This window comes from Musca autumnalis, unplaced genomic scaffold (genome assembly GCF_047663935.1).
Source record: "Musca autumnalis isolate F117 unplaced genomic scaffold, ASM4766393v1 scaffold_2, whole genome shotgun sequence".
NCBI classification, from domain to species: domain Eukaryota; kingdom Metazoa; phylum Arthropoda; class Insecta; order Diptera; family Muscidae; genus Musca; species Musca autumnalis.
The window spans coordinates 100,975,156-101,000,536 of NW_027411755.1; the positions used below are offsets into that span (position 1 = coordinate 100,975,156).

The 25,381-nt window shown below is 34.2% G+C and overlaps 1 protein-coding gene across 1 annotated transcript in view; it reads left to right on the forward strand.

Annotated features, from left to right (window-relative positions):
- Window positions 1-25,381, forward strand: part of hook (hook microtubule tethering protein) — a 500,473-nt gene that overhangs the window by 126,949 nt on the left and 348,143 nt on the right. The window contains exon 2 of the mRNA XM_073968623.1: window positions 436-866. Coding sequence (XP_073824724.1) covers window positions 436-866 — 431 coding nt within the window. The remainder of the gene's footprint in view (window positions 1-435; window positions 867-25,381) is intronic.

A 25,381-nucleotide genomic window follows, 5' to 3' on the forward strand; every position in this document is an offset into this window, starting at 1 on the left:
CCCTAAAATAAACGTTTACGAGTAAAAAGCTTATGCACAGGGGTAGTGGTGTAGGGTATCACATAGTCGGTCCCGTCAAGACTATAGCTTTTGTCCGCTTGTTTTTATTGGCCTCATAAGTTATAACTTCTTATGAGTAGTTCGTCCCTGAAAGTATTATGCAAATATTATTTTGCACATTCTTTTCTATTACTTTTTTAGTCATAATTTTGATTTTACACTTGTAAATTTTGAAACGATTCATGTTGTAATGAGTCAATGGCCCTTAGGTTTATCATTACAAAATAAAGAATTACATTAAATTAAAATGTTGTAGTAATTGTTTTCTTCCTGAATTATTTGTTATTTTAAGTACACTGAACAACTAACAATCTTGTTGCTATCGAATGCGAAATATTTTATTTTTTGTTTCTTTGCCTTCCCATATACTTATAGACACATGGCTTTCAAAAATTAGGGTGGATGTTGGAATAAATTGGCGATTAAAGATGAGCAATTTAAAGAAGGTCATCGAAGCATTATACGATTATTATGCGGATGTGTTGAACTATTCTTTAGTCGAATTCACCAGACCAGATGCTATGCGTATTGCCGAAAAGTGCGATTCTATTGAACTGGAACGTCTTCTTCAACTTATTTTAGGGTGCGCTGTTAACTGTTCGAAAAAGCATGACTATATTCGAGAAATTATGCTTTTAGAAGAATCACTACAGGCTAATATTATGAAAGCACTTCAAGAACTTGAGTCATCATGTCAAGGATCATCAACATCAAAGAATTCCTTAACCATAGGCAACTTGGATAATAAATTGCTACAAGAGGATAGAGACAGATTGGCGCAGAAATGTTTTGAGCTGGAGAAAAAGGTATGTAATACTAATAAAAATACAGTCGAATTCTCTAAAACGTAACAGTTGGGTACCGCCGAATTACTACGTTATAGAGAAAATTCGTTATAGAAAAACAGGGGCGAAATGGCAAAGCAAACAATGAAATGAAAATCATTGGAAATTTAACATATTTTGAATAAATTTTTATTGTAAGAGCACTGATAAAAGAGTTTTCTTCTCTTTTTTAGTGTGAACTTCAATAAAAAGGCCGTTGATGAATGTGTTTTGTTTCACATTTATTGTGTAAATTAAAATGAATAACGTTTTTCGAAACTTCGCTATAGAGAGATTGTTTTGTGTTAAAATTTCCACTTGACATTATAAAAACTTCGTTATAGAGAAGTATTCGCTATAGGGAAGTTCGCTATAAAGAGGTGAACATGTGTGGGAAAAAGTTATGTTTTTAATTTTTATTCGTTATAGAGAAAAAATCGTTATATGGAAGTTCGTTATAGAGAATTTCGACTGTAATAAAACTGAAACCCAGCTTGACATTAAATATTCTTCCTTCAATGGCACTAAATCGTTCATATACTTTTACTCCAAGACAAAATTTGCCACAACGCTTTATAGAGCGAATGAAGAAAAAATTAGAAGTGAAATTTCGTTGCATAAATTGGCAGCTTAAACAAATTTCAGTTTAGTGTTGTATTATAATTAACCTTTTAGCGTCATTGTTGATGTTTTGAGCACATTTCTTTCGATTTGTACGATTGCTTAAGATCAGATTGGAAAATTACATATTTAGCCACTTTGCGCATGTTGAGACCATATTGTATCAATTACACTGTGATACAAAAGTGGACAAAATTTTTTTGCAGGATTTCTGATGCACAAATTCTGTTTTGTGGGAGTCCATAGAAGACGAAAATACCTTTGGTTTCTTTGGATCACTTCGGGTTTTGACTTTATAACGGTAAATGTAGTGAAAAACGGGCTTTCTTGGATTTTCAAATTTAAACGGACATTACTTATTTTTTCCACAACCGATTTGCACACACTATAGATTTTTAAAATCGGTTAACAAATGGCTAAGTAATAGTGGTTTAAGTGTGACAAAAACGCATTAAAAAACAGTAAAATGTTTTTCCTTGTGCTCTAGGCTGCGTAAATGACACCTAACAGTACAATTATTTACAGTTAGCAAGTAGGAAATTTAGTTGGCTTTCCAAAATGGGAAAAACCAACAAAATCCGTTGAAAAATGAATGCGTTATGGCATTTTTTGTGTTTCAACTTTTTGGTTTTTTTTCATATTTTCCTTTATAAAAGATGGGTATATTAGCATGTATGATTCTAATTGTGATTATCCTGCTTAACAATTACGCACAAGGCATCAATGTTTTATAAAGGAAAATATGAAAAAAAAAACCAAAAAGTTGAAACACAAAAAGTGCCATAACGCATTCATTTTTCAAAGGATTTTGTTGGTTTTTCCCATTTCCTACTTGCTTGCCAACTAAATTTCCTACTTGCTAACTGTAAATAATTGTACTGTTAGGTGTCATTTACGCAGCCTAGAGCACAAGGAAAAACATTTTACTGTTTTTTAATGCGTTTTTGTCACACTTAAACCACTATTACTTAGCCATTTGTTAACCGATTTTAAAAATCTATGGCTTGTTCGAAAGGCATTACTCTCCCCTTTATATTGAGAAATAGTGTGTGCAAATCGGTTGTGGAAAAAAGAAGTAATGTCCGTTTAAAGTTGAAAATCCAAGAAAGCCCATTTTTCACTACATTTACCGTTATAAAATGAAAAACCGAAGTGACCCAAAGAAACCAAAGGCATTTTCGCCTTCTGTGGACTCCCACAAAACCGAATTTATGCATTAGAACCCCTGCAAATTTTCACTGTAGCACAGTGTTATCGTTCGATTGAGAGTGTGAAACGAGACGGTGTTTGCTAAAAGCTCCGAATAAAAAGCGATATACAACAGTTTTTATTTATTTGCTTTGCCATTGAATCCAGCTTACAATTCTATGACCAATTTAAGGATAATTACAAAGAATCCACCTGAATATCATAGCGACGCGAAAATATAATTATGTAATTACATCTATTTTAATAATTTAATAAATAATATAAATGATTTTAAAGAATTAATTCAAATGTTCAAATTTGTTTGAAATAACTAGCATAACATACTCATAGTAAAAAAAGTGTTATTTATAATAATTTCTGAATGATTTTAATAAGTAATGAATTTTTGTTTGAAATGACTAGCATTACATTATTTCAAGGCTACTCGGTTATATTGCCTACTCATAGTAAGTAAGAACTCTCGAAAGCAAAGAAGTGAAAGTGACATCCCAGCAAAATTAAATGGAAGTGATTCCATGTGAAATCATGATTTCACTAGTTCTATTACATGAGTGCGAAAGGAGTTGTGAAATATCCGATCTTTTTCATCGAATTTTCATGAGTGCAATTGAAGTCGTGAAAGATCCGATCTTTTTCATCGAATTTTCATGAGTGCAATTGAAGTCGTGAAAGATCCGATCTTTTTCATCGAATTTTCATGAGTGAAATTGAAGTGGTGAAATATCCGATCTTCGTGATAATATTGTCATGAGTTTAAATAAATTGATTAGTACCCGTACAATAAATTATCAAATACTCATGTACCCGAATAATTGTGTACTTGCAAAAGTAATTGTTAAAGGAAAATAAAAGTCGAACTGCAATTATTGGGTTGGTTGGGTCATGTTAACAGGATGGATAAAGATGCCACCGGCATATGAATACGAGCCATTTGACGTTATGCGACCCGAGGGAAGAACAAAACTCCAATGGAAAGGCCAAGTTCAATATGATAGCACAAAACATGGCATCCAAAGTTAGAGAAGCAAAGTAGAAGATCGGTAAAATAACATGGTAACTATTACAGGATAAGTTTTTTCTTTTGAAATAACATAACAGAATTCAAATTTATACTAGACTAGCAAAGTGCCCGCTACTTCGTATGCGGAAAGGATATAAAAAACAAATAAACAATATATAATATGGAAATGGCGAACACTGAAAATTTTATTGTACTTATTCCCATTTTTTATTCAATATTTATTGTTATTTTAGTACTGTTCGTACCGGTTTAGTTCGATTTTCAAAAAGATCAGCCGTATCTCGCCCTTATATGTTAACAGCTAGACCAACATTGTACACCAATATTCACACTAAATCCAAAAAATACAGATTCAAGCACTGCCCCTACACCCGATAGTACGATTTTCCAAAACTACCTCAATCCTTCACTTCACCAGTAACTTTAATTCCAAAAAACAGGATTCCAGCGCTATCGGTGCACTCAAATTGTAATATTTGGTATATTTCGTGGCCATAAGTATGAATTTCAAAAACTACCTCCATGTCTTAATCCTACACTCCAATCGTAGTCTTACCAAATTCTAGGATTCCAGCTCTATCCGTTCCCCCAAATACCCACTGTACTAAATTTAGTACCATTTAGTACTTTTCGTACCCATAAGTACGAATTACCAAAACTACCTTAATCCTATACTCCAACAGTAATCCCAATTCCAAATTTAAGGATTCCAGGTCTAATCGTGCACTCAAATCCAAATTGTACCAAATCTAATACCATTTAGTACTTTTCGTACCCATAAGTACGAATCTCCAAAACTACCTCAATCCTACACTTCAACAATAATCTCAGTTACGAATTTAAGGTTTCCAGCTCTATTCGTTCGTTCACCCAAATCCAAACTGTACCAAATTTACTATTTTTCTTACCCGTAAGTAAGAATTTGCAAAACTAACTCCATCTTACACCCCAACAGCAACCTTAATTCTAAATTTCATTATTCCAGCTCTGTTCGTTCACTCAAATCCAAATTTGGTACTTCTTGAACCCAAAACTACTTCCCTTCCCTACTTCCAAATGTAGCCTACGAAGTACGAATTTCCAAATTATTCCAATCCCATACTCTAACATCAATGTTAATTCGAAATTTCAGGGCTACAGTTCTATCCGTTCACATTAAATCTAAATTGTACCAAATTTAATTCAATTTTCAGGATTCCAGCTCTATCCGTTCGCCCAAATCGTAATTGTACCAAATTTAGTACTTTTCGTATCCATAAGTACGAATTTTCAAAACTACGTCCATTCTACCCTCCAACTGCAGTCTTAATTCTAAATTTCAGGATTCCAGCTCTATCCGCTTAACCTAAATCAATATTGTACAAAATTTAGTACCATTTAGTACTTGTCGTACCCATAAGTACGAATTTTCAAAACTGCTTCCATTCTACTCTCTAACAGCGGCCTTAATTCAAATTTCAGGATTCTGGCTCTATCCGTTCGCCCAAATCGTAATTGTACCAAATTTTGTACCATTTAGTACTTTTCGTACCCATAAGTACGAATTTTCAAAACTACCTCCGTTCTACTCTCCAACAGTAGCCTTAGTTCAAAATTTCAGGATTCCAGCTCCATCCGTTCGCCCAAATCTTAATTGTACCAAATTTAGTACCATTTAGTACTTTTCGTACCCATAAGTACGAGTTTTCAAAACTACTTCCATTCTACTCTCCACCTGCCGCCTTAATTCAAAATTTCAGGATTCCCGCTCTATCCGCTCAACCTAAATCCAAATTGTACAAAATTTAGTACCATTTTGTACTTTTCGTACCCATAAGTACGAACTTTCAACACTGATTCCATTTTACTCTCTAATTTAAATTTCAGGATCCCAGCTCTATCCGTTCGCCCAAATCGTAATTGTACCAAATTTAGTTCAATTTAAATCCAATTTAAATCCAAATTGTACAAAATTTAGTACCATTTAGTACTTGTTGTACCCATAAGTACGAATTTTCAAAACTACTTCCATTCTAATCTGTAACAGCAGCCTTAATTCAATTTCAGGATTCCAGCTCTATCCGTTAGCCCAAATCGTAATTGTACCAAATTTAGTACAATTTAGTACTTTTCATACCCATAAGTACGAATTTTCAAAACTACTTCCATTCTACCATCCAACTGTAGCCTTAATTCAAAATTTTAAGATTCCAGCTCTATCCGTTCAAGCTAAATCCAAATTGTACCAAATTTAGTACTTTTCGTACCATAAGTACGAATTTTCAAAACTACTTCCATTTTGCTCTCCAACAGTAGCCTTAGTTCAAAATTTCAGGATTCCAGCTCTATCCGTTCGCCCAAATCATAATTGTACCAAATTTAGTACCATGTGTACACACATGTGTACACTTTTCCTAAACCACCTCCTTATGTTAACCGTACCCTTTAACCTTGATTCTCACACCAAATTTCAACCTTTAACCTTTATCCGTTCACAAAATACGAATTGGTACCAAATTTAGTACACTTTAGTACTTTTCGTACACTTATTGTTCGAATTTCTAAAAACCCTTTTGCATATCTTTCCTACACTCCATCAGTGACCTTCATTCCAAATTTCAAAGTTCTAGCTCTACCGGTTCGCCAAATGCAAACGGTACCATATTTAGTACCTTTTAGTACTTTTCGTACCCTTCCAGTTCGAATTTCCAAAAACCCAACCTTATCTGACCCCTTCGCACCAAGAGTGACCCACACCCAAAATTTCAGGATTCTAGCTTCAGCCGTTTCGTCTGGGCGTTGATGAATCAATCAGTCAGTCAATCACTTTACTCTTTTATTAATATAGATCAAACCCGTTCGTTGGTATTGATATGGTTACGAAGTTTTTCGGCAAATCACACACACGCGACCCGAACGCAAAGTAAGAGAGCAAATGTTTAGATTTTTTTACTTCAGTTTTGTACTGAATGTCATGCAAGCAGGTTGATGCCGCTTTATTTGTTTTTTTGGGTACACTGAAAAGATTTTGCAGTTGTGCAGCAAATATGTGGAGGGAAGAATTTGAAAATGATTTTTTGTTTTGTATTAATATTTTTAATGACGCAGAATGCCTCGTCTGCAATGCAACAATAAAAAATGTATATCCATCTTACCTTTAGGCGTCATTATAATACGCATACAAAATATCATTTAATGACGGAAAATGTGCGAAAAAAAATAATATGAGTGGATAATTTTCACTGTGAGGTAGAAATCGATGTTGTTTAACAATTTTCATTTTTTTATCTAAATTTACCCGAATTTCGTTAATTTTATTTTATTATATTTAAGTTAAGACCCTAATGTACAAATATAAAAAGTGTTGGTGTACAATGTAGATCAAATTATTGTACTGTATATGAGGAAAAGTCAAAATTTTTTAGTTTCCATGAAGCCAAGGTTTGCACTATTATAATACGCGAACTATTGTAGTTTACCAGTAACTATGACTATTGCTGGATTAATTTAGATGTTTTTGTACAAAGCTCGAAAATTTAGCAAAAAAATTTAATGTACGTGGTAGTTACGACCGCGTAAAGGAAAAAACATAGGTAAAAACACGTTGAAGCTAAACAGGTTTTTTACATTGCTATTCGATTTCTGATTAAACCATTCAAATGACGGACATCTGTCCAAAGTAAAAGTAGGAGAATACAAAATGAAGATTACACTTCTAATGTATCACTTTCCAAAATTTCCACTGCATCCACCTTTTATGGATGCTGACATTTTGAAGCCGGATTTCAGGTGTTTTTTGTATTTTTTATGTAACTGGGACGCGCATTCGGATATTTCGAAAAACCAATTATAGGATTAAAGAACTCGCGATTTCGCATAATCTGATATGTATATTGAGTATGTAGCCCACACAGCAGCAGAGTAATCTACTGCCAAAGGCCAAAATTTAGTGTGATATTTTTTCTAAAAAACCTATTTTTTGGGTACAGTATTTACAATATCGTTTTGAGTGTGCTGGTACCCCGCGATATTTTAGTTTTTCGACGATCCGGATCATATGAATCACAGATCATAAAAATCCATCTACTAGAACGGCGGAAATGGCTACTGCAAAAATTGAAAAATTTGCGAAAAATGTTTTTCAAAATATCGCTGACTAATTCGCGTTTTATGTGGATCGTTTCCATTTCAATGAAGAAAGTGAATCATCACTCGCGTTTGTGCGAAAACAGCGGTTTGAAAAATTTAGTGGCGTGGGAGCTGTATCCGATTTATCCAAAAAATACTGTGTGATGCTACATCCACGGTTCTTGATGGATTTTATTGAAATATGTTTAGATCGATGTATTTTTTCACGGTTGATAGTGAAATCGGATGCGCATAAAAAGTGTATGCACTTTGTGCAAAATATAAGCGTTATACAGTTTGTTGCACACTAAACTGCAGACGATGCTACATCTTAGCGGCCAAAGTAAATCCTGGCAAATGTATACAAATTAAAAGAGAAGAATTCGCTGTATTGGTAAACCGCATGCGCATCAAGTGATTTTGAGGATTTCGCGATTTACACGAATTTCAAAATGAACATTACCCGATACAATTTTATTTCAAGATTATACCCCATTTAAAGGAACCCAACATTTATTTGAAAGATATCCATATCTTCCGCTAGATGTTAGCGTGTTTTCGAGAAGTGATTAGAATAAAAAATGTGATTTATTGCGTGAAATTTAACTAAAATAGAAGAAAAACTCCGACCTATTTTTCTTACATTTTGTTCAACTAACTCACAAAATAAATTTTAATAAATATTTTCTCTTACAAAAATTTTATAAATTTCCTCAAAATATTTTTTTGTTTTCGCTATAATATGAAAACCACTAAACGGATTTGTATAGTTTTGGTTTCATTTGAATCTTCGCGATGTATAGATTACGTGCATATTTTTTATATATTTTTCAGAGGCATAAGCAGGTTGAATTTTATTAAAACAAGTTGCAAACTACCAATTTTTTAAACTCTTTCTCAATTTCCGCGAAAACTTAAAACTTTTTCACTAATGTTATGGGGCCTCAGTAATCATATATTGCGTAGGGAGCCCCTAATTAAGAGAGTTTCTCAATATAATGATTAGAGTCTTTTAAAGATTTTTTCTTTTTATCAGAATTGAAACCGCCATAACTTTTGCGCGCAACAACCAAAATTAGTATCTCGAACAGATTTAAGAATGGGATTTTTTTCCCAATCTATGTACCAAAAATCTTTCATGTAGCTTAAAAAAAATTTTTTAATTTTTTTTTTTATGGAAAACTAAAAAATTTTGTCTTTTCTTCATATATATCTACCTGTTTTATATAAATGTAGTAGGCATAGATATGTATACCTGTTTTATGTGAAAAATATTTTCAATATTTTTCCATTCCATTCTAAAACTTTAATAAAGAAACTTTATCGATATAGAACCACTGCGTGTTTATAACTTTCCAATAGGTTATTGGCCCAGCGCTTACGTGATATATATCGGGAATTTTAATTCGCTTGGCGACAATTAATTTAAATCAGTAATTTGTGTTTTTACGGGCAAAATGAATGGATCAAATGTGCAATTTCCAAAACTTTCCAATTCCAACTATCATAATTGGAAATTCAATATGGAGCTGCTGTTGCTGGAACGGGAACTATGGGATATCATCGTTGGAGAAGTGCCCCTGATGCGAAATGGTTAATTCGTGACGGAAAAGCTAGGGCAACTATCGGTTTAGCGGTGGAAGAATCTCAAAAAGTTCATATCAAGAAGCTTAAGACGGCTAAGGAATTTTGGAATGTTTTGAAGAAGCACCATGAGAAGTCAAATCTATATATATAAAAGAGCTTAGTGAGTGAGTGACTGACATATCATCGCCCAGACGAAACCGCTGAAGCTATAAAGCTGAAATTTTGACTGTGGGTTGCTGTCGGTGTGTAGGGGTGAGATAAGGCTGGGTTTTTGGAAATTCGACCTGGAAGGGTACGAAAAGTACTAAAAGGTACTAAATATGGTACCCTTTGTATTAAGCAAACGGGAAGAGCTAGAATTCTGAAATTTGGAATGAGGGTAACCGATGGAGAGTTAGAAAGATGTACTAAAGGGTTTTTGGAAATTCGAACTATAAGTGTACGAAAAGTTACTAAACTTGGTACCAATTGTATATTTTGGGCAGATATAGCTACAATCTTCATATTTGGTATGGGAATCAAGATTGGGAAGTGGTGTTGATATAAGGAAATGATTTTGGAAGTTCGTACATAGATGTACGAGAAGTAATAAATGGTACTAAATTTGGTACAATTTGGATTTGGTTGAACGGATAGAGCTGAAAACCTGAATTTTGGAATTTAGATTACCGTTGAAGTGTACGATTGAGATATATGGGTTGTTTTGGAAATTCATACTTATGTTTACGAAAAGTACTAAATGGTACCAAAATTGGTACAATTTGGATTTAGATAGACATGAAAACCTGAAATTTGGAATTAAGATTACTGATGGAGTGAAGGATTGAGGAAGTTTTGGAAATTCTTACTTATGGGTACGAAAAGTAGTAAACGGTACTAAATTTGGTACAAATTGGATTTGGGTGAACGGATAGAGCTGGAATCCTCAAATTTGTTATTTAATTACTTTTGGAGTGTAGGATTGAGTAAGTCTTGGATATTCGTACTTATGGGCACGGAAAGTACTAAATGGTACCAAGTTTGGTACAATTTAAATTTAGTTGAACGGATAGAGCTGGAATCCTTAAATTTGGAATTTAATTACTTTTGGAGTATAGGATTGAGTTAGTCTTGGAAATTTATACTTATGGGTACGGAAAGTACTATATGGTACTAAATTTGGTACAATTTAAATTTAGTTGAACGGATAGAGTTGGAATCCTGAAATTTCGAATTAAGGATACTGATGGAGTGTAGGATTGAGGTAGTTTTGGAAATTCATACTTATGTGTACGAAAAGTACTAAATGGTACCAAAATTGGTACAATTTGGATTTAGATAGACATGAAAACCTGAAATTTGGAATTAAGATTACTGATGGAGTGAAGGATTGAGGAAGTTTTGGAAATTCTTACTTATGGGTACGAAAAGTAGTAAACGGTACTAAATTTGGTACAAATTGGATTTGGGTGAACGGATAGAGCTGGAATCCTCAAATTTGTTACTTAATTACTTTTGGAGTGTAGGATTGAGTAAGTCTTGGATATTCGTACTTATGGGTACGGAAAGTACTAAATGGTACCAAGTTTGGTACAATTTAAATTTAGTTGAACGGATAGAGCTGGAATCCTGAAATTTTGATTTAAAATTACTATTGGGTTGTAGGATTGAGCAAGTTTTGGAAATTCGTACTCAGGGGGTACGAAAAGTACTAAATAGTACGTAATTTGGATTTGTGTGAACGGATAGAGCTGGGGTGCTGAAATTTGGAATTAAGATTACAGATGGAGTGTAGGATTAGGAAGTTTTGGAAATTCGTACTTATGGGTACGAAAAGTACTAAATTTGGTACAATTTGGATTTGGGGGAACGAGTAGAGCTGGGATTCCGAAATTTGGAATTAAGATTACTGTTGGACTGTTGGATTGACTTAGTCTTGGAAATTCGTACATATGGGTACGGAAATTACTAAATGGTACTAAATTTGGTACAATTTAAATTTATGTGGACGGATAGAGATGTAATCCTGAAATTTGGGATTAAGATTACTTATGGAGTGTAGGATTGAGGTAGTTTTGGAAATTCGTACTTATGGGTACGGAAAGTACTAAATGAAATTTCGAGTTACGGTTACTGTTGGAGTGTAGGATTGAGGAAGTTTTGGAAGTTCGTACATATGGGAACGATAAGTACTAAATTTGGTACAATTTGGATTTTGGGGAACGAATAGAGCTGGAATCCTGAAATTTATAATTAAGATTACTGTTGGACTGTAGGATTGGCTTTGTCTTGGAAATTCGTACCTATGGGTATGGAAAGTACTTAATGGTACTAAATTTGGTACAATATAAATTTAGGTGGACGGATAGAGCTGGAATCCTGTAATTTGGAATTAAGATTACTTATAGAGTGTAGGATTGAGGTAGTTTCGGAAATTCGTACTTATGGGTACGGAAAGTACTAAATGGTACTAAGGTTGGTAAATATTGGATTTGGGTGAACAGATAGAGCTGGAATCCTGAAATTTATCATTAAGATTACTTATGGAGTGTAGGATTGAGGTAGTTTTGGAAATTCGTACTTATGGGTACGGAAAGTACTAAATGAAATTTCGAGTTACGGTTTCTGTTGGAGTGTAGGATTGAGGAAGTTTTGGAAGTTCGTACATATGGGAACGATAAGTACTAAATTTGGTACAATTTGGATTTTGGGGAACGAATAGAGCTGGAATCCTGAAATTTATAATTAAGATTACTGTTGGACTGTAGGATTGGCTTAGTCTTGGAAATTCGTACCTATGGGTATGGAAAGTACTTAATGGTGCTAAATTTGGTACAATATAAATTTAGGTGGACGGATAGAGCTGGAATCCTGTAATTTGGAATTAAGATTACTTATAGAGTGTAGGATTGAGGTAGTTTCGGAAATTCGTACTTATGGGTACGGAAAGTACTAAATGGTACTAAGTTTGGTACATTTTGGATTTGGGTGAACAGAGAGAAATTTATAATTAAGATTACTTATGGAGTGTAGCATTGAGGTAGTTTTGGAAATTCGTACTTATGGGTACGGAAAGTACTAAATGGTACTAAATTTGGTACAATTTATATTTGGGTGAACGAATAGAGCTGGAATCCTGAAATTTCGAGTTAAGGTTACTATGGAAGTGTGGGATTGAGGAAGTTTTGGAAATTCGTACTTATGGGTACGAAAAGTACTAAATGCTACTAAATTTGGTACAATTTAGATTTGGGTGGACGGATAGAGGTGGATTCCTGAAATTCGCAATTACTGTTGGAGGTAGTTATTGAAATTCGTACTTTCATACGAAAAGTATTAATGGTATTATGAATAGAGGTGGAATTCGGAAATTTGGTATTATATCCGCTGTTGGTGTGTAGGGTTGAGAAATGGATGTGATTGTGAATATACGTACAATAAGAGTACGAAAATTACTAAGTGGCATAGAATTTGGTCCAAATTGTTATTGTGTAAAGGCGTAGAGCTGAAATTGTGAAATTCGGTATTAGCATAGCAGTTGACGTTTAAAGTGGAGATAGAGTGGAAGTTTTGGAAATTCGTACTAATGTATACGAAAAATACTAAATCGCGGTTGGGATATAGTTTTGGATAAATGGAAGTAATTTTTTAAACTTATATGAAGGGATATACATAGGTGGAATTTCGAATTGTTGTATGAGGGATTGTGTAGGTGTTTAGATACGGATTTTTTGAAATGCATACAAATTCTAAAATTAGGCTGAGGGCTGGATGATTTATTGAGAAATACGAAATGTACTAAATGCTATTAAATTTGACGTTGGATGTAGCAATGAAGACGAAATTATATCATTAGTGCGTGAAAAGTACAATAGAATAGAAGTGAAATTCTGATATATTATTGATTTGGTAGAGGTGGCCGTACAATAAGTACACTGGTATTGGGTGAATCTATAAATGAAATTTGTTATGTTATGAGGATCACTGATGAGATTGGATCAGAATGTTTATTTAAATCAACCTTTAAATGTATGAAAGGTTTCTACATGTAATTCCATTGACATTGGGTGAACAAGTAGAGCTAAAACTGTAACATTTAAGCTAAGGTCCTGGATTTTAAAAATTGTACTGAATAATGTACTATTGTTTCTAGGTTAACACGAATTCGGTATCTAAGTAATGTACTGAAGGTTTTTACATCCTGAGAAAAAAGGTCTAAAATAAAATGTCTCAAAAATTAATTGTTATATAGGGTAACATCTTCTGAATAATGGTATTCTACATTTTTATATCACAAATTCCAAAATTCGGTTGGAAAATGTGGATAAAATTTTCAAAATACCCACACCGTTCTAATAAAACATGGACTGAAATTTTAAATGTATGCCGTTGTTGAAGTGTAGATTTCTTTTTTTGAGATTCGAACAATACGTGTACGTGCAATTCAAATTAGTATTAGTACATAAACATTTTCAGTGTTCACCATATTAAATATTGTTTATTTGAATATTATTCCTTTTCCGCATACGAAGTAGCGGGCATTTTGCTAGTTTAACAAATAAAGTAAGTCTTTTACGCCAATTATCAACAAAGAGAATGCTAGGAGGTCAATCGATGGAAGAACATATAACAGAATTTATGGATATTGTGGATCGTTTAAATGACCTTGGTGAGGAAATTGGTGAGCACAAAACTGTTGCATTTTTGCTTGGGAGCCTGCCGGAGGAATACAATTCGTTGGTTTCATCATTGGAGATGCGTCCAGAGAACGATTTAACGGTAGATTTGGTAAAGGAAAAACTGCTTCAAGAATTTAAACGGAAATCTGAAGTTGCTCCATTGGCTGATACGGTATTTAAAACTCAAAAGAAATTCAAGCCAAAATGTTTTTCATGTGGTAAGATGGGCCACATAAAGAAAAATTGTCCGAACAGAAGACCAAATGGAAATCGCGCAAATGTTGCGGAGAATAAAGAATATAAAAATCATTGCTTCGGAGTTACGTCAAAAAGAAAGGAACATAATTGGTTCATAGATTCGGCTGCAACTTGTCATATGAGCTGCGATGAAGAATCGTTTTACAGGTTGAACAGGAAAGAAAATGATTCAATATATTTGGCTGATGGTACCGAATTAAAGGCAAGTGGCATTGGTGAATGTCGTCTGATTTGTCAAAACAAAGAAATATGTGTACAAGACGTTTTGTACGTTCCACAACTTGATGGAAGTTTATTATCAGTAAGAAAATTGACAAATGAAGGTTACAAGGTGCATTTTGATTCGGATAGCTGTTTAATATTAATGGATGGTCAAGTTTGTGCTACAGGAAGATTGAGGAATAATTTGTATATCCTTAATAGTAGTCAAATGGCGAATAAATTGTGTGGTTACAAAGCGGAATGCATTCATATGTGGCATCGTCGATTGGGTCATAGAAATATTCAAGCAATCAAGACTAGTGCTAGTGAAGGTCTAGCTGCTGGATTGAATATAAAGAAATGCTCATGTTCGTCTGCTTGTGAGGTATGTTTACAATCAAAATTAATAAGAAAACCTTTCCCAAAGGCGTCAGAAACAAAGACCGAAACTATTTTGGATATAATTCACGCGGATGTATGCGGTCCAATGCAAAATACAACTCCGAGTGGTAACCGATATTTTTTAACAATGATAGATGACTACAGCCGATTCTGTCATGTTTATTTTTTAAAAACCAAGGATATTGTTTTTTGATAAAATAAAAGAATTTGTTGAAATGACGGAAAATCAATTTGGTAAGCGAATGAAAATATTAAGATCTGACCGTGGAGGTGAATTTTGTAGCAAGAAAATGGAAACATATCTCAAGTCAAAAGGGATACTTCATCAATTAACTGCTCCCTACACTCCTGAACAAAATGGAGTAGCAGAAAGAAAGAATAGAAGCTTGATGGAGATGGCTCGCTGCATGTTGAATGACTCTGAAATTCATGTAAAATTTTGGGCGGAAGCTGTGAACACAGCAAATTATGTTCAAAACAGAATTCAAACTTCCGTTACAACTGTTACTCCTTTTTCACTGTGGTTCAACAAAACTCCAAGCTTAAGTCATATTCGAGTTTTTGGATTGGTTGCATACGCACATATTAACAAACAAAAGAGAAGAAAGTTGGATAATGTTGCGGTCAAATGCAATTTGATTGGCTATTGTGATGAATCGAAGGCATATCGTTTACTCAACACTAAGACGAACGCTATTGTTATTAGTAGAGATGTGGAATTTATTGAACCAGACTGCCGCCACAAGGGTTGTGATCCAATTGAAGTCGAAAGAACGCCGGAGAATATGGTTAGTGCACCCTTAGAATTTTCAAATTATGATATGGAAAATGAAGGCATATCAAGTGGGGAAGATGAAGACGAATTTCATGGTTTTGAGTCTGAAGATGAAATACTTTCAACGTCATCTTCTGATGAGTCACAACGAGAAGAAATTCATGAAAATGTTACGTCAACTCATACTGCTGAAAGAAGAGTATCGACAAGAGCAAACAAAAGCGTGCCGCCTAAAAGATATGGGTGTAAAGTTTCTCACGCTGATGATCCTGTTTCTTACAAGGATGCTGTATCGAGGTCCAATAGTAAGGAGTGGATGAAAGCTATGAATGAGGAAATCAAGTCGCTACATGACAATCAAACATGGGATCTTGTGGAAATGCCTAAAGGACACAAACTGATTGACTGTAAGTGGGTTTTCAAAGTGAAGAAAACTACTGATGAAAAGGCCAAATACAAAGCCAGATATGTAGCAAAGGGATATTCCCAAAAGTACGGAGAAGACTATGATCAAGTGTTTGCACCTGTGGTAAAGCAAACAACTCTGAGGACTCTATTGGCAGTGGCAAGCTATAAAAATATGGAAGTGAAACACATTGATGTTAAGACAGCATTCCTGAATGGTGAGATCGATTCCGAAATTTATATACGGCAACCAGAAGGCTTCAATGAAAAGGGCAAGGCAAATTTGGTTTGCAAATTAAAAAGAAGCATCTATGGTCTAAAACAATCAGCACGTTGTTGGAACCTGCGAATAAATACTGTTTTAGTTAATTCTGGATTCAGAAGGGGAAAAGCTGATCCGTGCCTTTACGTAAAAGAATAGAACAATTCAACTGTTTATGTCTTAATTTACGTAGACGATATCATTATAGCTAGTGAAAGTAACGAGGAAATTCAAAATGTTACAAGGACCATAAAGCAGAACTTTGAAATAACTGAACTAGGAGATATCAAATTATATTTGGGAATTGAAGTAACACGTAACGAAGGTGGAGTTTTCTATTTGTGCCAAGAAAACTATATTACAAAGATGTTGAAAGAATTCGGACTATCTGATGCAAAAACTTCTTCGATTCCTATAGATCCGGGCTATTTAAAGGATATTCAAGATGATAAATTGCTGGAGGACAATCATTTGTATAGAAAGGCAATTGGATCTCTGTTATACCTGACAAATAATACGCGTCCGGATATTTCAGTTGCTGTGTCTATATTATCGCGAAAAGTTGAAAACCCAAGTCAAAGAGATTGGACGGAAGTCAAGCGAGTTTTTAGATATTTGAAAGGCAGTCAAAATTTAAAATTGTGTGTTGGTTCTAAGTCAAATTTGGATCTGAAAGGATATGCTGATGCTGACTGGGCTGGAGATGTCAACGACCGAAAGTCTACAAGCGGTTTTGTATTCAAACTTGGTGACGCCACCATAAGCTATGCAAGTAGAAAACAGTCGAACGTAACTTTGTCATCAACGGAAGCAGAGTTAGTAGCTTTAGCAGAAGCATCGCAGGAAATGTTATGGATTTGTCAATTAATGAAAGAATTTGGAATCAAAATATCCAATCCAGTAATATATGAAGATAACCAAAGTTGCCTCAAAATTCTACAGGAAGATAAAATTAATCCAAGAAGCAAGCATATTGATGTTAAATATTATTTTGTTCGTGATTTGCTAAGGTCTGAAAGAATAAGCTACGAATATTGCTCAACAGATAATATGTTAGCCGATATTTTCACTAAACCGTTACAAAAAATTAAAGTTTGTAAATTTAGGAATTTAATTGGATTATCTGTCCAAATGTACATACTGTGACACAGAAAAGTATACATACACCCTACAAAAATGCAGTTTTGGCTAATTCGTTGAGTTTTTTGCAGCAACAACTGCACTGTGTGGCTCCTTGGTGACAAAATAACCATAATTACACAAATTTATTTTAATCTAATACGTATATTTAATACAATTAAAGAAATTCAATTTTCACAACACAGAAAAGTATACATACGCCCCAAGGAAATACGAGTATTATCGTAAAATTTATGGAATTAGTAGCAAAATTTATACATTTTTTAGTTTTGGCGAATGTCTCTGGGGGTCTGAGATATATTTTAGAGAAAAGAAAATAATTTTTGGGGGTCAAATGCCGTTATTTAGGGTCAAATTCCTTATATACCTCGTTAAAGCTGACCCTTGCTTAATTTTTTGCGTTTTTAGGTATTGTACTTTATAAAAAGCACAAAATTAGTTTCAGATAGCAAATCTTGAGACCCAAGAAAGTTTTGGAGTTGTTATTGACCAAAATATTCCTTCCTGGACGTCGATAAATGCACATTTTTCTTCAGATTTCTCAGGAAGTTAATATATTCCGCGGAATTCCTGGCGCAAATTACATACAAAATGCATTGAATTGCCTTGTAGTATGGTCCGATACAATCCTTGGGCATTAACAGAATCAGAAATGTGACATATCTTGTTACAAACCTGTTCCCAAAGCTTCTAAAGCAACAAAATATAAGCACTACCAAAAAAGTATGAAATTTGTACTGTGAACAACGTCGTTTTCGTATTATGATCATTACCGTTACTATAGGCGCGAAACGTTTCGTATAATTGTACATTTCTGAGTCAATTGATGCCCAAGGATTGTATCCGACCATATTACAAGGTAATTCAAGGCCATCTATATGTAATTTGCACCAAGAATTCCGCGGAATCTATTCACTTCCTGAGAAATCTGAGGGAAAACGTGCATTTATCGACGTTCAGGAAGGTATATTATGCAAAAAAGCAACTTCAAAGCTTTCTAGGGTCTCAAGTTTTGCCATCTGATACGAATTTTGTGCTTTTTATAAAGTACAATACCTAAAAACGCAAAAAATAAGCAAGGGTCTGCTTTAACGAGGTATATAAGAAATTGTACCCTAAATAACGGCATTTGACCCCCAAAAATTATTTCATTTTCTCTAAAATATTTCTGAGACACCCAGAGACATTCGCCAAAACTAAAAAATGTATAAATTTTGCTACTAATTCCATAAATTTTATGATAATAGTCGTATTTCCTTGGGGTGTATGTATACTTTTCTGTGTTGTGAAAATTGAATTTCGTTAATTGTATTAAATCTACGTATTAGATTAAAATAAATTTGTGTAATTATGGTTATTTTGTCACCAAGGAGCCACACAGTGCAGTTGTTGCTGTAAAAAACCCAACGATTTAGCCAAAACTGCATTTTTGTAGGGTGTATGTATACTTTTCTGTGTCACTGTATGTATTGCCGTTAACAATATCTGATACATTGAGAAGGGGTGTTGGTGTACAATGTAGATCAAATTATTGTACTGTATATATATCTACCTGTTTTATATAAATGTAGTAGGCATAGATATGTATACCTGTTTTATGTGAAAAATATTTTCAATATTTTTCCATTCCATTCTAAAACTTTAATAAAGAAACTTTATCGATATAGTTTCCAATAAAAAAGAACGAAATCGCTATCATTAATCAACTCTTAGCAATCGCAGTTTTAATAAAAGAAACTGAAGTGGATACTTTTGACTGTGATTCACTGCATATTATTTTTAATTTTAGTCATACAAAGCGAACGCGCCAACAATATATTTTTTCTATTTGAAAATTTTGCCTTTTTAGGCGAAAATCATTTGTAGTATTAATTTTTTTTAATTTATTAATCGAGCTTTTTTATGATCTATAATGCAAATGAAAAAGGAAAGCCAACGATTCGAACCCACACACCCACCACTATGTTTGGCTCTGAACGCTAACACGCCGTGACAACTTTTTTCCTGTGTTTTTCATTTCATACTCAATATGAAAATCATCACCCTGTTCTGTTCTGTCAGTGTAATTTTACCCACACATAAACAATTTAAGCGCTCGCTCTTCTTGGTCGGCTATGATATAGCTTTCCCAAATGATGGGCTTGGTTCAGAGATTGACACATAATTTATCGAGTATTGGACAAACGGAACCCCCCATGTTGAAAGAAATATTTTGCAGCCATCGGAAGAGATAAATATGATATTGCATATTAATATAATATATAATTTTGAAAATTACATACAAAATAAAGAAAAATAACATCTTGAGCATGGCACAATTACCCAGGTAGTGGCATCGTAAAATTTTGAATATGTTATGTCAAAACTTTCTTTATGTTGTTGGGGAAATTACAACAAAAATAATTTTTTTATAAAGGGATTTGACTTTTCATATTCGATCAGCTGGTGTGATACCACTACCTGGTAGTTCTGCCATGATCTGGCGATACAAATCATCTGTGCATTGTATTATTAATTCAACAAATTACATAATTGTATTGCAAAGCATTGGCGCATGAAGCCATAACAATGAACTGGTGCAGGAAGCCATGACAATGAACTGGTGCAAGATGATATGACAATGAACTGGTGCAAAATGCCATGACAATGAACTGGTGCAAGATGCTATGATGATGAACTGGTGCAAGATGCTATGACAATAAACTGGTGCAAAATGCTATGACAATGAATTGGTGAACGTGTGTGTCACTCCCTTGTAAATGTCATTGGTGATTCACCTAAATTTTCATCTATGACATGTCACTTGCACCCATGATTCAACTCATGATTTGTCATCGAACATTTTGCTGGGATTATTTGAGGATCAGTGTAGTGTTTTGTGATACAATAATAAGGATTCATTGCTTAAAAAGCTTGTATTAAAACAATAAAATAGCTGGAATTCGAACTGGGTCGTCGCCAACTAACAGACAATGTTGCTGACGTCTTAGCGTTATGAACCACAATTAACTTAAATCTTTCGATGTGACAGACATACTACAGTGTACGATGGAAAAAAAGCTATCGGTTGTAATATCCCAGCAAAAATGTTCGATGACAAATCATGAGTTGAATCATGGGTGCAAGTGACATGTCATAGGTGAAAATTTAGGTGAATCACCAATGACATTTACAAGAAAGTGACACACACTTTTACCAATTCATTGTCATAGCATTTTGCACCAGTTCATTGTCATAGCATCCTGCACCAGTTCATCATCATAGCATCTTCCACCAGTTCATAATCATAGCATCTTGCACCAGTTCATTGTCATGGCATTTTGCACCAGTTCATTGTCATAGCATCTTGCACCAATGCTTTGGATACGGATTTTCGCCAATCAAAAATAAAATTTGCAATACTATCCCAGCAAAATGTTCGATGACAAATCATGAGTTGAATCATGAGTGCAAGTGATATGTCATAGGTGAAAATTTAGGTGAATCACCAATGACATTTACAAGGGAGTGACACACACTTTCACCAGTTCATTGTCATAGCATGTGGCACCAGTTCATCATCATAGCATCTTGCACCAGTTCATTGTCATGGCATTTTGCACCAGTTCATTGTCATAGCATCTTGCACCAGTTCATTGTCATGGCTTCTTGCACCAATGCTTTGGATCCACATTTTCGCCAATCAGAAATAAAATTTGCAATACAAATTTGTAATTTGTTGAACCAATAAGAATACAATGCACAGATGATTTGTGTCGCCAGATGTTATTTTTCTTTATTTTGTATGTAATTTTTAAAATTATATATTATATTAATCTGCAATATCATATTTATCTCTTCCGATGGCTGCAAGATATTTCTTTCAAATTGGGGTTCCGTTTTTCCAATATCCGATAAATTATGTGTCAATCTCTGAACCAAGCTCACCATTTGGGAAATCTAGTACAAATTTTAATTCTTTTATGTTATTTCAAAAAAAAAAACTTATACTGTAATAGTTACCATGTTATGGTGTCTTTAATAGTTATTTTACCGATCTTCTACTTTGCTTCTCTAATTTTGGATGCCATGTTTTGTGATATCATATTCAATTTGGCCTTTCCATTGGAGTTTTGTTCTTCCCTCGGGTCGCATAACGTCAAATGGCTCGTATTCATATGCCGGTGTCATCTTTTTCCATCCTGTTAACACGGCCAAGCCAACCCAATAATTGCTTTACTTCTTCTTTTTAATATCCACAAAACGAAACAGGTTTCCAAACACAAAATATATTTTTCTTTTGTTTTATATCAATTTACATTTTTTTTTCATTAAAATATATACATTTTGCCACTATCGATCACTTTCATCTGACTTTTATTTTCATTTTAACAATTACTTCTGCAAGTACACAATTATTCGGGTACATGAGTATTTGATAATTTATTGTGCGGGTACTTATCAATTTATTTAAACTCATGACAATATTATGACAAAGATCGGATCTTTCACCAATTCAATTTCACTCATGAAAATTCGATGAAAAAGATCGGATCTTTCACGACTTCAATTGTACTCATGAAAATACGATGAAAAAGATCGGATCTTTCACGACTCCTTTCGCACTCATGCGAAAGAACCAGTGAAATCATGATTTCACATGGAATCACTTCCATTTAATTTTGCTGGGATTATGTAATTTGTTGAATTAATAAGAATGAAATGCACAGACGATTTGTATCGCCAGATGGTATTTTTCTTTATTTATTATGTAATTTTCAAAATTATAATTAATATATGTAATTAATGTAATATGAATGCAACATTGAAAAAATTGATTTCTGGAATAGAAGGGGGAAAATGAGTCGTCTTTGGAAATAAAAAGCTTCAATTTGAACTTCACAAATGCAAAATTGCAATCTTGGATGTATAAATAGGAGCTCCAAATGGCGAAAATTGTCTAGCAACAACAACAACATCTAATATGATGTTAGCCTAACCAGCTAACGAAAAGATCGTCGCATAGTGGTTGATGTGTGTGTGTAGGACTTCGCTAGATATCAATTTTTCAATGTAATCTCCTTAGGTCATAAAAAGCTCGATTAATTAAATTAATATAATTAATATAATAATCTGCAATATCATATTTATCTCTTCCGATGGCTGCAAGATCTTTCTTTCAACTTGGGGGAGTTCCGTTTTTCCAATATTCGCTAAATTATGTGTCAATCTCTGAACCAAGCTCATGATTTGGGAACGAATCCAGCCCATGGTCTAACTTTGGATGCCATGTTTTGTGATATCATATTGAACTTAATCTTTCCATTAGCGTTTTGTTCTTCCCTCGGGTGGCGTAACGTCATGTGGCTCGTATTAATATACCGGCGGCATCTTTATCCATCCTGTTGATATGGCCAGCCAACCCAATAATTGCAGCTCGATATGTTTTAATATATCGGTGTTGTTCGGCTGGTGGAGCTCGGGGTTTATAGACCGGGTCTATTTCATGCTTCTTTTTATATCCACAAAACGAAACAGATCATATTGTTCCATGAGTCGAACTAAGAATATATTTCCAAACGCACCGATCTTCTACTATACTTCTCTTATTTTGGATGCCATGTTTTGTGATATCATATTGAACTTGATCTTTCCATCGGAGTTCTGTTCTTCCCTCGGGTGGCGTAACGTCATATGGCTCGTATTAATATACCGGTGGCATCTTTATCCATCCTGTTGATATTGCCCAGCCAACCCAATAATTGCAGCTCGATATGTTTTACTATATCGGTGTTGGTCGGCTGTTGGAGCTCGTGGGTTATAGACCGGGTCTTTTTCATACTTCTTTTTAATATCCACAAAACGAAGCAGGTTTCCAAACACAAAATATATTTTTCTTTTGTTTTGTATCAATTGACATTATATTTTTAATTAAAATATATAAATTTTGCCACTATCGATCACTTTTTTTTTGTACTTCATACAATGGTCAAGTGGGTTGGTGGAAACACATACATATGTGCTCATTCACCACGACTGGTTAATGGTTTTATTATTTCTTTTTGGTATTTGCATACTAAACAAATATACATAATATACTTGTGAAAGAAAGACTATAGCAAAACAAAGGTGTTTGAATTAATGAAAGAAAAATTAAACAAAAGTTAAAGAACATGTAGCAAAAAAGGCAGTCTATAAGTCAATTCTGCTTATGTTGATGAAGTCGATTAGCTCCTTCAAGTGATTGGCATTTTTCGATTTAAGAACATCAGGTAGGTTGTTGAACTCCCGGAAGATTTTATATTTAATCCTGTGTGTCTCATATTTCTTACAGTGGAAGATCAGATGTTTTTCATCCTCAATAACATCGCATAGCTCACAAAGGCTGGAGTTGCAGATGCCAATTCTGTGGTAGTATTTTTTGGTGTACGTATGTCCACTGAAAAGTCTATTAATGACTTTTATATCTTCAGATTTGAACTTTGATGTTTTGTAACATGGATGTTTCGACGGTTCAGGGAAAAATTGGTAAAAATATGCACCTTTGGATAAGGATATATGCTTATAACTGTTTGTGAAATCAATCCATAAATGTTCTTCAATTTTTTTAGATGCATCAGTGACCGAAAGTGATAGAGGTATGACACATCCCGTGTCCGCAGCATGCTTGGCGTAATAATCAGCCGCCTCGTTTGGTCCAATCCCAACATGCGATGGGGTCCAAATAAAAGTAATTTTCTTTATGTTAGACTGTAAAATTTTTTAGTTATGCTGTAGGCGGTGCAATTAGATGAAGAGTTGTTTCTTAGAGGAAGGCAGGCATTTTTGCTATCGGTGAATATTGCATCAGTACTTATTCCATCCTCAATTATGACGTCAATGGCTTTCTCAATGGCATGTAATTCACCCGTTAAGGATGAAACCTTTTCTGAAATACTATATAGGAAATTTTGGTTGGACGAAATGTTGCACACTGAACACCCAGTACTGTTTGTAGAGACCGAGGTATCAGTTGCCCAAATTGATGTTCCTATTGAATTAAAATCATTTATAATTTTGTTATATATCACTTTCAGACATTCTCCAGATATATCTTTCTTGTTGGTGACAAAATTATTTAGTTGGAAGTTAATCTTTCCTGATGAGTCTACATTGTAGCCGATCTGCAAGTTGTCAAAAATATTTTGGAACTTTGTGTAGACATATCCAATGCCTGTTTTTATTGAAGGACTTTGAGTGAAATAGTCGAACAATGCAGTGTTGTAAATTTTTAAACGTAATAGTTCCTTAGAGGCTAAGAATTGTGCTCTCAGATCTGTTGGAGGGATGCCAGCTAGTGCGCAGGCAACGTGATTAGGTGTGGTTGGTCCTGTAATCATTTTCAAAGCAATTATGGTGTTTTTGCAGGATGAGATTACTTCCTCGTAATGCTCTTTGAGAGAAAGGCTATTTTTAATGAATCTGCCTAAGAACTTTATAGATTTTACTACTTTTACTGGAGTGCTATTTAAGATAACGTATGGATTTTTCCTGCCACCTTTGGCCACATACATTACAGCTGTTTTGTAGACATTTATTTCTAAGTTTAGTCTCTTTAGAAGGCATACAAATGAAGAAGCCTTACGCTGAAGTATTGAATTTGCGCTTTCAAAGTCATAACTGTTCACCAACATAATAAAGTCGTCGGCATACTAAAATATTTGCGTGTTATTGTCCGACACTCCATGTAGTCCTATCGTATATAAATTGAAGAGAGTTTGGCTAAGACAGCTTCCTTGTGGAATTCCGTTGTTCTTACTGGAAATTCCCACATGAAGAATCCTTTTGCACAAAAAGTTCATTATCCATACTCCGATTTGTTCTGGGATATTC